The 16,230-nt window shown below is 40.0% G+C and overlaps 1 protein-coding gene across 10 annotated transcripts in view; it reads left to right on the forward strand.

Annotated features, from left to right (window-relative positions):
* The window catches only part of KMT2C (lysine methyltransferase 2C), a 407,832-nt gene that overhangs the window by 298,537 nt on the left and 93,065 nt on the right, over positions 1 to 16,230 (forward strand). For 8 of the 10 annotated variants that reach the window (XM_077491169.1, XM_077491171.1, XM_077491174.1 and 5 more), the window contains 5 exons: positions 193 to 370; positions 1,280 to 1,336; positions 4,605 to 4,709; positions 5,004 to 5,051; positions 15,852 to 15,989. In XM_077491169.1, the coding sequence (XP_077347295.1) occupies positions 193 to 370; positions 1,280 to 1,336; positions 4,605 to 4,709; positions 5,004 to 5,051; positions 15,852 to 15,989 (526 nt within the window). The remainder of the gene's footprint in view (positions 1 to 192; positions 371 to 1,279; positions 1,337 to 4,604; positions 4,710 to 5,003; positions 5,052 to 15,851; positions 15,990 to 16,230) is intronic. The other 2 variants (XM_077491172.1, XM_077491178.1) reach the window with 1 other exon arrangement.

A 16,230-nucleotide genomic window follows, 5' to 3' on the forward strand; every position in this document is an offset into this window, starting at 1 on the left:
TATATAATGTAGATATATATATGAAAATGATAATTGCACTTCGTAATTAACCAAGCTTCAATGTTACTATTTTAAAGGGAAGCTTAATTTGCCATATCTGAAGTGCATTTTTTTATCTGATAGCTATTGTTTTGATGCCTCCTAAACATTTACATGGTTTTAGTTAATCTACTTTGTCAATCTTTTTCACAGGAAGCTTTTTTTGGGAAAAACCTTTTGGATACCAGTCGACAAAACAAGCCAAGCATTGAGAATTTGTCTGAGGATACCACTCAGCTTCCGTACAAAGCCAACATTAATGCTACCTTTCTGGATCCATCATCTGACCCCCTGCTTAGCTCTGCTGCAACACCCTCCAAAGCCACAAATGGTAAGGGTGAGCAGTCGCATCAAGTATGAATAATAGGAAGCTTGCTTAGTAGCACATTTGCACCAAAATCATATAAACATGCATTTCAGGTGTTTTAAAGCACATTATGGGTTTTATTCTTGTTCAGTCTTTTTTATTAAAAGTATTCAAAAGTGGTCAGAGGTTGCATAGTTAAGCATTTGTACAGAGAATACATACATAATATAGTTGTTTGAGCTTTGGATGATATGAACTACACATGGATAATGGTGGTGGTATAGTGCAACCCGTTTAGTAAAAATTAAAAAAGGTGGAGTGGGAGGGAGGGGCTGTCCAAGATTGAACATACCTTGAACAACATTCTCCTCTCCAACACTGTTGTTAGACTCCGACTCCAATCCAACATCACTGGCCTTGCAAATCAATTGGTTGAGTCTGTTGGTGTCGGCCACCCTAAGCCTGCTTCCCCCGCATGTCACTGCATACAGGATAGCGCTGACCACCACAGACTCCTAAAACATCTTCAGCATCGTCCGGCAGATGTTAAGACCTCAGAATATAGAGGCGGCTCTGGCCCTTCCTTTAGAGCACCTCAGTGTTCTTGCTCCGGCCCAGCTTATTATCTATGTGCACTTCCAGATACTTGGAACTCTTTACTTCATTCACTCTCTTCGGATGCAGATGGTGGTCACTGGTGCCTTTCTCCTTCTCAAATCCACAACCAGCCTATGCTGCATACCGTTTGTATAAGAGATGGTTGTAAACACCCTTTTTTTAAGTCTGCATTGGTGCTGTCACATGAAGCTTTTTTTTTTTTGTAGTTCATAGAACAAAGCTGACAACAACGTTTGAGATAGGAGTACAGTATACAGAAAGTTACAATCATATTGATACCGGGGTCGTTTTTTGTTTTTATTTCTTTATTTGCAGAAAATGTACTTAGCTGGGAAAAAAGAAAACGATTGCAGCCACCACATCTAAGGACTGGTAAGCTGCAAAATATATTTTTGTTCTATAGTGCAAGGTGACACAGTTGTACCCTGTGCCTGAAGATCAGCTTGAATTTGGTAGTTTATTGAGGTTCTTTATCCACCATTCTAGAGATGGACTTATAACCTTGAGATTGTCCATGTTTTTCCACATTTTGTGTTCTCAAATCCTCAGACAATGCTTTTCTGCCCTTTCTTTTCTCCATGCTCCGTGTGGCACACAGACACACCCCACAAAAAGGTTGAGTCAAAGTTTCACCGTTTTAACTGATTGCCGGTGTAATTTATATATTGTTAGCACCTGTTAATTGTTACAGGGGAGTTAAATTACAAATTACAGGAGCAGCAACAACGTGGATTGTAATTATTTCTTACAATTTTGAGAAGATGCCAATAATTTTGTTCAGTCCATTTTTGGAGTTTTGCATGGAGTGTGTCAGATTTGACTTTTTTTGTTTCTCTACTTTGTGTCATACCAATGCAAACCAAAGAAATAAACATGAGAATGCCTAAAAATTTGTAATTGCAACACTTTTCTGGTGCATTATCTGACAGAAATGCGTGGGTGACAATATTTTGGGGCATGACTGTATATGATTGCTTAAATTGATTCTCTTATTAATGAAATCTAGTGAAAACAGGTCATTTAAAGTGGATGTAAACCCTCACATATACCCAGTGAAGTGAACAGACTCAGATGATACACAGAGCTGAAACAAATCTCCATACAAAAGTTTTACATGTATATCTTCTGTCTTCAGCTTTATATACTGTTTCAAAAGTGCACATCCTGTTGGAATTCTCTTCCTGGTTCCCCTGTAGGTGTGGATAATTGCTATACACTCAGAGACTATGAGACAACTGATTGGAGGAAAGGCACAGACCCCCTCCCCACACATGCAGAGCGTGCCTGTGACTAATTTAGCTTTGTGCTAATCTATTTATAGCAACCTCCCCCGACACACACTTGGAGAGCGTGTCAAAAATGATCAGGCTGATAACAGACTAACGGAGCAGGACAAAACTACTGGACATGGTGCTTTGAAGAGAGATAACAAAACACTGCAGATAGATGTGCCCAGCTCACATTTCATGAATCAGGTTTACATCTACTTTAAATATACCTGATCCTTCAAGGTCATTGTAGGGTACAAAGTCTTTTTTTTGTTTTACCTGTGAAAGTTTTTTTTCTGTGTGGCCAGACTTCTGATTCATACACCTCACACTGCACTGCCAGTGATTAAATCGGTCCACCACCTCGTACTGCTGCTCCCACTAGAACGTAATGAAACGTCAGTGTGACATTTCAATAAAGTTTGTTTAAAAAGCAAAAAAAAGGAAACCCTGCAATACACCACGATCGGCACTGCTCCCATGCTACCTGTGAGCAAGTTCTTAAACATTACTTATACTGTGGAAGTTGTAGTCTCAAAAGGCTTTCAAAAAGCAGCAACTAGTCCCCATAGGCTCCCTGCAGTTGATTTTTTTTCCCCCATTCTGACTTGCCATGTCCTTTTTCACACTCTGTGTCTGTGTGGAATCTGCCATCTTGGTAGTGGACAAGGCTTTGTGTCTTCATATCAGAATTTCCACTATAATGACTGATGACCGATGGGTTAATGATCAAGAAGCAGCAAGAGCCTTAGAAAAAGTCACAATAAAAGAAACAGATGCAATTAGATCCTTGCACTTCAGGTCCTCAGGTACAGCTTTTTCTCCAGCAAGGAGAACAGTGACCAGTACAGTAGTGACATCACCAAATGTCGCTCCAAATCCTGTTCGACAAGCAGCGAGAGGCAGCAGTGCCTTAGATGATCTCACGCTGCAGATATATAGCTATGGGTCTACAAAACAGGATTACCGATGCACAGGACGTGCACTGCTATTTTTCAGAAGGAAGTGGAGTCAGATGGTAAACCTTTCAGTATACTGCTTAGGAACAATTAACATTTCTAGATGTTCCCAGATAAGATGGCAAAGCTTCACTTTAAATAAAGCTCCACTTTAAAGTTCATGTACCAGTAAACTTTGTTTAAAGTAGAGTAGAAAATAATCACACTCCTTGCCAAGGTTTTTCTTTGCTGTCCAGTCCAAGAGATTTCCCCCACACAGGGGAAATCTTTCTAAAGCAAGGGGAAAATCCCCTCCTAAACTGTTGCCATCCGTGTTAATTTTGGCAGCAAATTTTGATTTAGTCTAAGGCTGCTTTCACACTGGGGCGGGAGCAGCGTCGGCGGTAAAGCGCCGCTATTTTTAGTGGCGCTTTACCGTCGTTTTAGCGGCGGTGTGCGGGCGCTAGCGGGGTGGTTTTAACCCCCGCTAGCGGCCGAAAAGGGATTAAACCCGCCCGCAAAGCGCCGCTGCAGCGGTATTGCCGCGGTGTCCCATTGATTTCAATGGGTAGGAGCGGTGAATACACCGCTCCTTCACCGCTGCAAAGATGCGGCTAGCAGGACTTTTTTCACCGTCCTGCCAGCGCATCGCTCCAGTGTGAAAGCCCTCCGGCTTTCACACTGGAGTTAAAGGGGCCGGTTTTTTTCAGGCGTTACACAGGCGCTATTTTTAGCGCTGTAACGCCTGAATACCGCCCCAGTGTGAAAGCAGCCTTAGTCTTTTGACTAAAATGGCATTTTAGTTTTAGTTCCATTTTAGTCTTCTGCAATTGTCTTAGTCATATTTAGTCAGCTAAATCCCCAGTATGTTTTAGTCAACTGAAATCTCTAGTACATTTTAGTCGTATAAAATCGAATGGGTGTAATTAAATTGTAGTGCATTATTTAAACATTTCTCCACAATTTCCAAACTCATTATATACTTCTGGAGTGAAAAATCTAACATGGTATTATTTATGGTATTAAGGTTTGAACATGCACTACAGACCAGTGTTAATTTTGACATCAAATTTCAATTTAGTTTTAGTCATACTCTTTTGACTAAAATGCTATTTTAGATTTAGTCTTATTTTAGTCATCTCAATTGTTTTGATGGAGAGTTTACTTGCTGTAGAAAAAAAACGCCTTAAGCCAAAAACAGCAGCTGTAAAAAAGCCCAGTGTGCATGAGGCCTTAGTTATATTTTACTAAAATAGTATTCATTTAGTAGACAATTTAACACTGGTTACAAGTATAATTAATTCTATCGTCCTAAAAATATACCCGTGAAAATGATGAAATCCGTGTTGTGCTACCAATGAAAATAGCACTTTTTGTAGCATTCCCCTGAGCAATGTGTTTTATGCCATCTTTTCTGCTCGGTCATTCCCTAAGGTTGTTCTCAGGATCCTCTAGCAGATTTGTCTGAAGTTCTGAACACAGATGATGACATTTTTGGTATTCTTTCTGATGATCTTTCAAAAACATCAACTCAGACCGGTAAGTTTTTCTGCATCCTTTTTGCTTTTATAAATTGTCTCTCCAGTGGTTCCCTTTACTTCTCACTACTCCAAGTAAACATGTTTGGTTTCAGCTGCTATTTATCTTCTTACAATATGTTGTATATTTGCTTTTTTATTTTTATTTTTTCTTCTTTTTTTTTTTAAGTTCGTTTTTACTTTGAACACATTTTAAGCATGTTGCCTGACAAATTCTCATCCACCCTTTCTTTATTGTTACATCCTCTTTTTCTTTATTATAATCATCCATTTTATCTGGTTTTGGGTTCTGTAGGTCTTGATTTATGCCCTTTCCAGGTTGAGAATTCATCTTCTCCTTTTGGTAAGATGGACAAAGAAACTCTGCTTCCTTCTTGCTAAACATCTGGTAGCTCTCTGTCTGCTAGCATTCTGTATGCATGAATTACTCTTTACTGCTTTTGTATCTTGTCTTTTGTGTGTTGTGTGTTTCTCATTGGTCATAAAAATGTTGCGGTCTATTTTTTTTTTTTTTTTTAATCCAGCGCCTGGAGTTGGGTGTAGTAGAGGGAGGGCAGCATTAGGCCAAAAGAAGCTTTCTCTATGAACCTTAAAGCGATATTAAACTTAAAAAAATACAATATATTGCAACTTGCTAATCATTAAATGTGGTGCCTGCATTTGTTTTCTTTTACGGTTTTTCCTGTTTTTACCTAGTTATTTGGCCAGTAACACATCCCCTGTATTAGCATGCCCCCACTCTGGATTAATGAGCACAGGGGGTGCTTTTGGAAAGCAGCATGGTCAGTCAGGGGGAAGTAAACTAGCAGGTTTAAATACACTAACAAATTGAAGCCAAGCTCCAGTGCAGTTCCAGCAAATCATTTCTCTGTTTTGGGATAAAGGTTTTGCAGCCATCACATATAAGAATTGGTAAGCTGCAATATGTTTGCTTTTGGGTTTAATACCACTTTAAGACACAATTTTACCTACTCTTCTTAGATAGATGTATTTGAAGATTTTTTTTTTATTATTATTTAGTTGAATATTTTTCTTCTGGCTTTGTAAATTGAATTAATATTACATTTAAAAAATACATAAATATAATATATTTCAGCTTACCGATTCTTAGATCTGATGGCCGCATTTGTTTAATTTTTTTAATTACTTTTTTATTTTTAGGCTTTTTTTTCTCCATTTTCACCAGGTGATCTGGCCCGTCAAGTCTGTTATTTTTCTGTTTCTTTTAACAGACCAAGAAGTCCATCAAAAGTGTCAGTTAGAGGGTTGAGTCAAACAATTTACACTGACAGGGGTGCTCACAGTACTCAGGTTTTACTTAAATGAATTAAATCTTTCTTCCAAATGAAAAAAACTTTTACTGTAACATGTTAAAGTATTAGCTTAAATTCAGCTTTAACTGCTTCCCATCTGGCCTATTGTAAAACAATGGCCGGGTGAAGCCCTTTTACACTGGGTGGATGTCATATGACGTCCTCCCAGGACCGCGCCCCCCACGAGCTGAGCTTCGATGCAATCTGTCATCCGTCGTGTCCACTGAACACAGCGGATGACAGATCAGTGTACCGGCCGCTGCTGAAATCATGTGATCACTGTGGCAATCACAGCAGATCACAGGACAATTGTACACAATGAGTCGCTTTGATTCATGTCCTTCATTGTGTAAGATTGTGTTGACCTCTGTGTTTTGTCACAGTGATCACATGCTACAGGCCAGTCACAGGGAATCACAGCTTTTAGGCCTGAAGAAACAGTACATTAGGATTGGTCACTTTTCATATCTCTATCTATCTCTATCTATATATATATATATATATATATATATATATATCATAGTTTATGAACTCTATAACTTTACTACAGACTAAATAGTATACACTGATTTATTTTCACCAAAGAATTGTAGCAGAATACATTTTGGCCTAAATTAATGAAGAAAGGTTATTTTCAAACATGTAGAAAATCGTTTTTTTTTTTTTTTGTTATATTTTTGATCTTTTTTGTTCGTTAATTTAGCAAAAAAATGTAAAACTCAGTGGTGATTAAATGCCACCAAAAATAGCTCTATTTGTGTGAAATAAATTATAAAGATGTGATATGTTTTCAGAGTTGCACGTTTGAGCCATTGTCATTTAAAATGTGACAACACTGAAAGCTTAAAATTGGCCTGGGCAGGAAGAGGGTGAAAGTGTGCGGTATTGGAGTGTTTAACCACTTCCCGTCAGGTGGGCGTACAAGGACGTCCTCCCATTTCAGTGGTTACACCGGGCTGATGCTTGCACCTACAGACATCAACCCGGTATCGTTCTCTTCAGCCGGCAATTCCCTTTACTGTAAGAACTATCATAGCGGCAGTCCCCGCCACCCTCTGGTGCTTCTCCTGACTCGCCGATGTGATCGGTGAGCCAGAGAAAGAATCCAAGGGCGGCAGAAGTTAACCAGAGAGATTTCTGGGGAATAGGTGGTCCTTGATCATCTGTGACTCTCGGAGGTCTGAACACAACGTTATGATGTCACACCCGGCATGGCAGCTGTAAATACTGGCATATACTCTGCTGGAAACCCAAAATCGTTTTTTTTTTTTCTTTGCTTTTTTTTTCTCGGTGTTTCCAGTCTGAATGAGAGATGTGGCGTCTTATTGACCCCACATCTCTCCATAACGAGGACCTGTCATGTTTACATTCCTTGTAATAGGAATAAAAGGTATTGAAAAAAAAAATTCAAAGGGAAAGTGTAAAAATCAAAACATTTAAATACAATAAAAAAAGTATATATTTAAAGTGCCCCAGTCCCCGCAAACACGCACGCAGAAGCGAACGCATACATACGTACACATGTAAACGGCATGTAATTCACACATGTGAGGTATCACCGCGAACATTAGAGCGAGTGCAATAATTCTATACCAAGACCTCCTATGTAACTCTAAACAGTTAAACTGTAAAAAAAATTGTATGCATTGCCTATGGAGATTTTTGAGTAACGAAGTTTGGCGCCATTCCACGAGCGAGCGCAATTTTCAACATGACATGTCGGGTATCTATTTACTCGGCATAACATCATCTTTCACATTCTAGAAAAAAATTGGGCGAACTTTAGTGTTTTGTGTTATTTTTATCTTTAATTCATGAAACCTTTTTTCCCCCCAAAAAAAAACGTTTGAGAAATTGCTGCGCAAATACCATGTGACATAAAAAGTTGCAACGACCACCTTTTTATTCCTTAAGGTCTCACCTAAAAAACACATATGTTTGGGGTTATGAGTTATTTTCTACCAAAAAAAGATGATTTTTACATGTAGGAGCAAAGTGCCAGAATTGGCCCGGGTGGGAAGTGGTTAATATGTAATTCAAGTCATCTAAATCTTCTAGTTCATCTAACACTGTTCTCTCCAAAGGTTAAGAGTGCTGCTGTCCAAGTATGGCACCATTGCTCCTCCGTAGAAAGTAGAGTTATCCTAAGAAAAGAAAGTGTGTTATTGGCCAGATCACTAGTTGAACATAAAGGGGAAAAAAAACTAAAAAGGTTAACTAATATAAATTAGTCACCACATCTAAGAACTGGTAAGCTGCAATTTATGGAATAAAATATTTTGGGGTTTAATACTGCTTTAAAGTTCAACTCCAGGAAACTTGAAGATCCTCCTTTGCAATGGGGCTGCACTTGTACTGCAGGGGTTTCCTGTTGGTTTTTATTTAGGGGATGGAACATCAGTTCTACTTTACTGATCCTCTCCTGCCCCAGCAGATAGCTTTTTCCCCACTCTCCATCTGTGAACTGTTTTACAGCTTCCATGCATCCAGTGCAGGGCTATGTTCTCTGCATTGGCCATGAATACATCCAGGAACCTTAAACCACATGAACAGGGAAGAAGAGCCTGTAAAAACTGGTTTACTTCCTCTTTGTCTCCCTGCAAAGGTAAAGCATAATGGGCTACTATGCATCGCATAGTAGCCCATTATGTGTCATTTACCTGACGCAGGAGCCAGCGATGTCACCGATGTCCCCTGTAGCATGCAGCGTCCATCTTCTGGGTATCGCTGCTCTGGCCATTCACAGCGCCGGAGCAGCGATGATGTCACTCCCGCGCATGTGCACAGGAGCTGCAACTAACGGGATATCGCCGCTAGCAGCGGCATGCTCAGTGCACCTGCGCACCGCTGTCTATGGTGCATGCGCCGTAGACAGCAGTGCCTGTCTTTTTGCAGATATCTCCTAAACCGTGTAGGTTTAGGAGATATTTCATGGACCTACAGGTAAGCCTTAATCTAGGCTTAACTTTAGGTCAAAGTGGTCTGTAAGGGTTTACAACCACTTTAAAAGGTAAGTTAACCTTTACAGAAAAATCTGTATGGTGAACTCACTCTGGACCCTCTCCTCATCCCCTCCTGGTCTCGCTGACCTGGAGTCTGGCGATCACCCGCACAGACACATCAGATCACCACTTCACCAATCCAAGGCTTAGAAATCCCCTGAGTCGCAATCTCCTAAACTTTGGATGATTTGGGTTGACCAATCAGAACCTGCATAGCCTGTCCTGCCTCTGCAGGTGAAGAGGAGCGAAAGCCGCAAGGATTTCAAATCCCTGGACTGGTAAAGCAGCGATACGATCTATCAGAATGGGAGATCGCCGGACTCCAGGTCAGCAGACCAGCTGTGACGGGAAGGGGCTCCAGTGTAAGTTCACCTCACAGATTTTTTTGTAAGGTGAACTTAAACTTTAAGTCCTGTCTCTTGAAAAGGCTACAGATTTAAATTTTTGGTGTAGGTTATTGCTGTTTACCAACAAAAAGATCCAAATATGGTTTAAAATAAAACGCTCCTTTTAAAATTCAGTTTAAAAAAAAATGTATATATATTTTGTACGTGATCGCAGCCCAGACAGTCTAGAGACGGAAATACACTGTGACAGCTGGGCATCTCAGCAGGAGGCAGAGAGGCAGCAGTACACTGGTCCTTCCTGTGAAGAGATATGCAGATGGGGGGTCAGCACCAGTCTGACAATTGGAGTACAGGCAAGCTGCGTTCCCAAGTAGAATGCAAAAAAAGCAACCTGATCATGCTGTTGGATGTTCTTCCATGCCCTGGCATGGTCAATTTGAAATAGGAAAGCACAAGGATTGTCAATATTGCCAATAGGACTGCCAGTAAGCAAAGCAAAGAGAACAGGTTCATTTTTAATACAGACATGCATCAAAAATATGAATTGTTAGAATAACATACACTTTAATGTTGTTTAATCACTAAACCTTGTCTATTAACAGGTTGAGTTCCTGAAATGTAAATAGGCTTATCTTTTAATCGGATGCACATAAATTATTATGCTTTCAATGTGTCATTGGGAGACTTGCTGTTTCTGTGTCTTTTGCCCAACACATGCAACTTTTACATGCTTTGATATGCTGAGGATGCTCAGTTGCCACATGTGCTATGAGCAATGAACATTTGAACCCATTAACAAATGTTTTTTTTTAAAGCGATTTGAGCTGGCTTAAAATCCATTTAAGGAAAAAATAGTGGTTAAATGCAAGTACCTGTGTCTGTCTTAAGATTTAGACCCCTTTCACACTGGAGACGTTTTTCAGGCTCTTTATCGCTAAAAATAGCGCCTGAGAAATGCCTCATCTGCAATCCCAGTGTGAAAGCCTGAGAGCTTTCATGCTGGGGCGCTGCGCTGGCAGGATGTCAAAGTCCTGCAAGCAGCTTATTTGAGGCGCTTTAGGAGTGATGTCCTCTTGGATCCTGAATCAAGGCTTTAAATTCATCCTTGACTTTGAAGTTTAAAAGTGACATTAAAAGTTTGGTTTTAACCTAACATACCATACTGTTACCTGCTCTGTGAAGTGGTTTTGCACAGAGCAGCCCAGGTCCTCTTCTTCTCAGGTCCCTTGCTAGTGTTCCAGACCCCTCCTTTCTGCCAAGTTGCTGTTTGCTAACGGTGCACCTGAGCAGGCTTGCTCCCGAGCTGCTCCTTTGTGTATCTATTCACACACGCAGTGCAGCTTGGCCCCACCCTTGCTCCCTCTTCAATTGGTTCACTGGCTGTGATTGCCAGCAGCGGCAGCCAATGGCTACAATGAGGGGGTGAGAGCTGGGGCTCTTATGCGCATTGCTGGTTCGAGATGGGGGTTCAGGTAAATTTGGGGGGGGGGGCTGCTGCACACAGAAGTATTTTTACCTTCATGCATAAAGGCAGAAAACCTTAAACCTTTACAATCACTTTAAAATTCTGCTTTTTCTAGGTGGTAAGCTCTTCTTCCTGTCATTAAACTGCTAAATGTTAGAGCCCATATTGCCCTTTGAAATCCTGTTTATGGATTGAAATAGTTTTCATAGAATACAGTCATTTTGATTGGAAATTCAAAAAAAATTAAAATCTTTCTAATTAGTGCCTTTATGAAAGGTGTATATATATATATATATATATGTGTGTATGTGTATGTGTATGTGTGTGTGTGTGTGTGTGTGTGTATGTGTGTATATATATATATATATATATATTCCATTCCCACAGCGGCTCTCTTTAACACCAAAATTCAAGTGCAATCTATTGTGCAGTATTACGCTGTGCCTTTTAAACTTTAACCAAAAATCAAAGCAAACTTTTATACATCCAATGTATAAGTGAATATATTAAAACCATCAGTGATATCACATATAAAACAAAGTCCATCCAACTGAATGATCCACTTAAAATATCCCCAGTGAGATCCACCACCTTGCCACATGTAGCATCTTGCCAAATAGGGAGACCCCAAATTATAGGTGGTCTAAAAGCATCTTAGAATACATGGACACAGCCAATAGATCCAGCAATAGGGGAACCACTGAGCACACCATCAGGGAGACTGGCTGGATCAGAAAACCCATGGCAACCTTCCATAGTGTAAAACCGCTTGCTTTATTATTAAAATAACTGTGTATTGAGCATGTCAGTGTACAGTAGCGCTGGTTCTGGCTTACCCTGACAACCCCTTGAGAATGTCCGTTCGGAGGAAATGCATTAGAGCGGAGCCTGTGCTGACATCATCATGCGCTGGAGCCAGAACCAGCGTTACTGTAGACTGTTTGACACGCTGGATTATGTGGAGAGATTACAGATAACACTGTTATTTTATTAATAAAGCGGTCCTTCACTATATTCACATTAGTTTATTCACTCATACATTGACTGTATGAATGCTTTAATTTTGGGTTTTCGCCACAAATAAAATTTATATCATGGATGAACATCACTCTGTAGTTTACCGCTCAAAGGAATCAACTTCATCTGTGTATTTTAGAGCTGAATAAGCGGTTATACAACCCATCACCTTCTCTGTTATAACTAACATTTGACTAACATTTACTTTTAACAAAATTGTGTTGTGTAACTGGATACCTACAACATTCATTTGTTGTATGCGACTAGGTAATGAGCTTTAATTTTCTGTACAGCTTACTTGTTTGACTTTGCTAATAATTTGCATCTATCTCCCTCTTTTTGAACTCAGGTTTCTAATCAAGCAAAAATTCCAGTACACCCAAAAGTGATGTTTATCATCCATTTAGGAACACAGAAATGTTCCTGATCTAATTTATGCTGCTTTTCTACTACGCTTATTTTTCTTTGTAATTTTCTTCAAGACATTGGATACAATATAGACTTTATTTGTTTTTTCTTTGATTACTTTAACCACTTCCCATCTCGCCCATTATCGTATGATGTCCGCAGGAGGCATCTTCCATCCTGAGCGGGCGTCATATGACATACTGGGTTAACAGAGCAGGCAGTGGATCTGTGTGTGTCAACACACAGATCCACGTCCTGTCAGGTGGGAGAAGACCGATCATGTGTTCCCAGTATAGAGGAACACCGATTGGTCTCCACCTCTTGTGAGTCTCCTCCCCCTACAATTAGAATCACTGCCTAGGTAACACAACCCCTTGATGTGACTGCTCCAAAAATGGTGTCAAAAGTGTCCGACATGTCCGCCGCAATGTCGCAGTCATGATAGATATCACAGATCGCCACCATTACTAGTAAAAAAAAAAATGCCATAAAACTGTCCCCTATTTTGTAGACACTGTAACTTTTGTGCAAACCAATCTGTATATGCTTATTGCTATTTATTTTATTTTTTTAAACAGTAAAAAAAAAAATTTTTTTTTTAAATTGGGATATTTATTATAGCAAAAAGTCAAAAATATTGTGTTTTTTTAAAAAAAAAAAAACGTATCGCTCTTCTTTTGTTCATAGCGCAAAAAATAAAAATCGCAGAGATGATCAAATACCACCAAAAGAAAGCTCTATTTGTGGGGGGAAAATTATAAAAATGCCATTTGGGTACATTCAAATTGCAACAGCGGTGAAAAATGAAAATTGGCTTGGGCAGGAAGGAGTTGAAAATGCCCTGTATTGAAGTGGTTAATTAAGATTTTAGGGCCCATTCACAATGTGCACTAACCTGTGCAGTAGTAGTTTTCTGCGTGTCATATTTAGACCAGAACACATTCCAGAGAAGTGGGAAATTATGCAAGATAATTGCATAATACTGCACTTTCTGCATGGCCCTCATGTCACCTCACAGCAAAAGCAGCACACTGCGCTGCTGTGCATTGACATGGATGAAGGGTCGCTTTGTACACTTATATAGTTCTGTTTAAAAATAAGAGGGGGGTTGGTTTAGCTGTGTGATATGATCACACTGCCCATGGCACATGTCTCTGCAGCACAAAAGGTAGTTTGGGCCACAGGGCAGTATGAACAGGCCCTTAAACATGTTGCTTGAGCTTTAGCTCTCTACACAACAGCTATCCGGATTAGTAAATGCCTGAGCTGGAGGCTGTACCCTGGGCCCTGCAGGACTGGAAGTTTGAATCTAGGTACTTGTGTAGTGAGTAAAGCCAGGCTGAGGCACTGGGAGCTTTCCCACCGATTGTGCTGTTAGGCACAGTTTTTAACATTCTCGTTATCACCATCTTCACATGGTAACAGTTAAGTCTAAGGGAACTGAGCAATGTTATCCAATAGGTGGAGTGTTTTACGTATACCTTACTTTCTTTTGCCATTTAGCCCAAATAAATCACTTTCTAGCTGATGCTCCTGAGCACCTCATGGTTCACCCAGTTTTAATCTGTTGCCTGGCTTCAGTGACTTGGCCAATTACAACCCTCATTAGCACCAACTTTTTGGTTTGTGACTGTGAGGCCTCTCCACTGTGTGGTGCAAATGTCTTAAAAAGACCCACAGACTGTCATGCTGCAATAGCCTATAGTCCTTGGCTTATTTGGGGTTATTTCTCAGTATCCCCAGAAGAAACTGAGTTATAATCTAGATCCTGGGATTTCTATTATAGGGTGGTCATCAGAGGCTTCTATAGAACTCCAGTATGAAGCTGAGCTTCTCTTATGGCTACAAAACTCCTTATATCAACTTAGGATTTTTGGTTGGTTTGTAAGCAACTAATAGAGCAAAGGCCTTTAAACCCACTTCAACACCATCCACAGCAAAGCGTAACTGAACATGCTGGGCCTCCATCTCTAAGTGTGCCTCAGGCCATATTACTATCTCTTATCCAGGGTCCCCACAGTCTATTGTTGAAGAGAGTTGGAGAAACATCCATGTAATTTATGTTTGCAAGGAGTTCTTTCTAACTTGATTGATGCAGTTCTTCTATCTGCATTTGAGGATCAACCAGCTGTTCCAGGTATAGGTTCTATTATGTCTGTGAAGACCTTCCCAATACACCCAGTATTTAAAACATTTCTCAGGACTGGAAACAACCTGTGAAATCATGTGTCTCTCTTGACAATGTGAAGGAGCTTTTTCCCCTTTTAATAGGAATGTATTGCTAAGTAGTTTCTGGCTACTATAGGCACTTAGTCATCTACCTTAAAGCAGAACTTTACACATAACTTTAGCAAGGAACATACATTTCATATTAATAATTATGCTAGCAAAGTTAGTGTGTGTTGCAAATTGCCTCCAGCATTGTTACTCTTTCTTTCTGCCAGAGGCTGCCATTTTCCTGAAGTCCAGAGTCCCAACAGTAAATCATATAGCAGAACTAAGCCCATCGATGTAACTGTTTTAAATAAGTAACTTTCCTGGAATGCCAGGCTTGTTAACTGTCATATTTGCTTCTGTGCCTAACCAAACTGTCTAACAATCAAATGACTGGAACCCAACCGTCATTGAGCGTGGCACATATAAAAGGGCCAGGAGAGTGGTAGGGAATACAAGGTAAATTGGATGCAGCTCCTCTCAAATTCGTGCTTGAGCTTCTAATGCACATATGAAAAACAAACACAAGAGGACGCCTCCATCTAGGTGTAAGGTACTATCCCTTACCCTTCTGGTAGAGCTGGCTCATCCCAAAGTTTGTTTGGGCTTCCCGTACCCTGGGACCTCTGATGACAACTCTACACATGCCACTGACCTTTATGTCCACCTTGGTGTCTTATTCCAGAAATCCCTGTTCTGTAAAACTCAGGAGACCTTTCCTGATGAGAGTCAGTTTCCTAGACTTTTCTAGTTCATGCAATGCTGAGGGGTGTCTCATCCACAATCCCTGTCTAAATACAAATTAACTTGCTGAAATAGTCTTACTGTGGACCTTGGATGATTTCCTTTCTCTCCTTGGTGTTTGTAGAATTGTTAAAATTGCCAATAAAGAAAATACTATTTTTTTTACTTTAAGAAAAGTATTTTACATCAAGTACAAAAATCATTTTTTCAGTTATAGGAGTGGTCTGATTGGCAGCGGCTGCCAGCCATATCTTTTCTAAAAATTGAACATAAGACCTCCCAGAAGTTTACCAGATTCTCATCCACTCTGGTCTGCTCCTGCTTCCCATATTGTGTTTATAGTATAAAATAAATGACAATCCTAATAGAGATGTTGGTACCCCTGTTTCCTTTTTGAGTTTGGAATGATAATGCGCGTGCAGAGAGTTTGTTGACATTTCATCACAAGAAATGAAATGGCTTAACAATTCAGGATTTACTAACAGTCTTTGGGTGGATCTTGCATTGCGCATCTCTTCTAATTGTGGTCAGATATTTCCCTAAAAGGTTTCTTTGTCATAGTGTCAGGGACTGTATTAGGAAGACATCTTAATGTGAATACTTATGGTAGCTTGTTTCTGTTTGTCCTTGCAGCTGGACTTGATGTAGGTACAATATCGGATGATTCATCATCGCTGCCTCAAGCCAGTATTCCCCAGAGCTCTCGGCCATTATGTGAGGATCAACTGGATGGGATTCTCAGCCCAGAACTAGACAAAATGGTTACAGATGGTAAACCTTTCTTATACCGTTTCTTGTTTTATTAATCATTCAATTGTACTTAAGAAGCCATGTCAGGTTTATTGCAGTCTGTGTGTCCCCATTGAAGCAATTTTTGTTTTCTCGTTATTTCCTTTGGAGACTGGAAATTTTAAGAATTCTCTCCAATGTGGACACAGGCTGCAAAAAAACGAGAACCTTTAGTCAGGTTAATATTACTGCCTGTGATCTCCTGGCTCAGTGACAACTGCTT

This window comes from Lithobates pipiens, unplaced genomic scaffold (assembly GCF_037356315.1).
Source record: "Lithobates pipiens isolate NorthernLeopardFrog02 unplaced genomic scaffold, aLitPip1_a1.2 Scaffold_19, whole genome shotgun sequence".
Classification (NCBI taxonomy): Eukaryota; Metazoa; Chordata; class Amphibia; order Anura; family Ranidae; genus Lithobates; species Lithobates pipiens.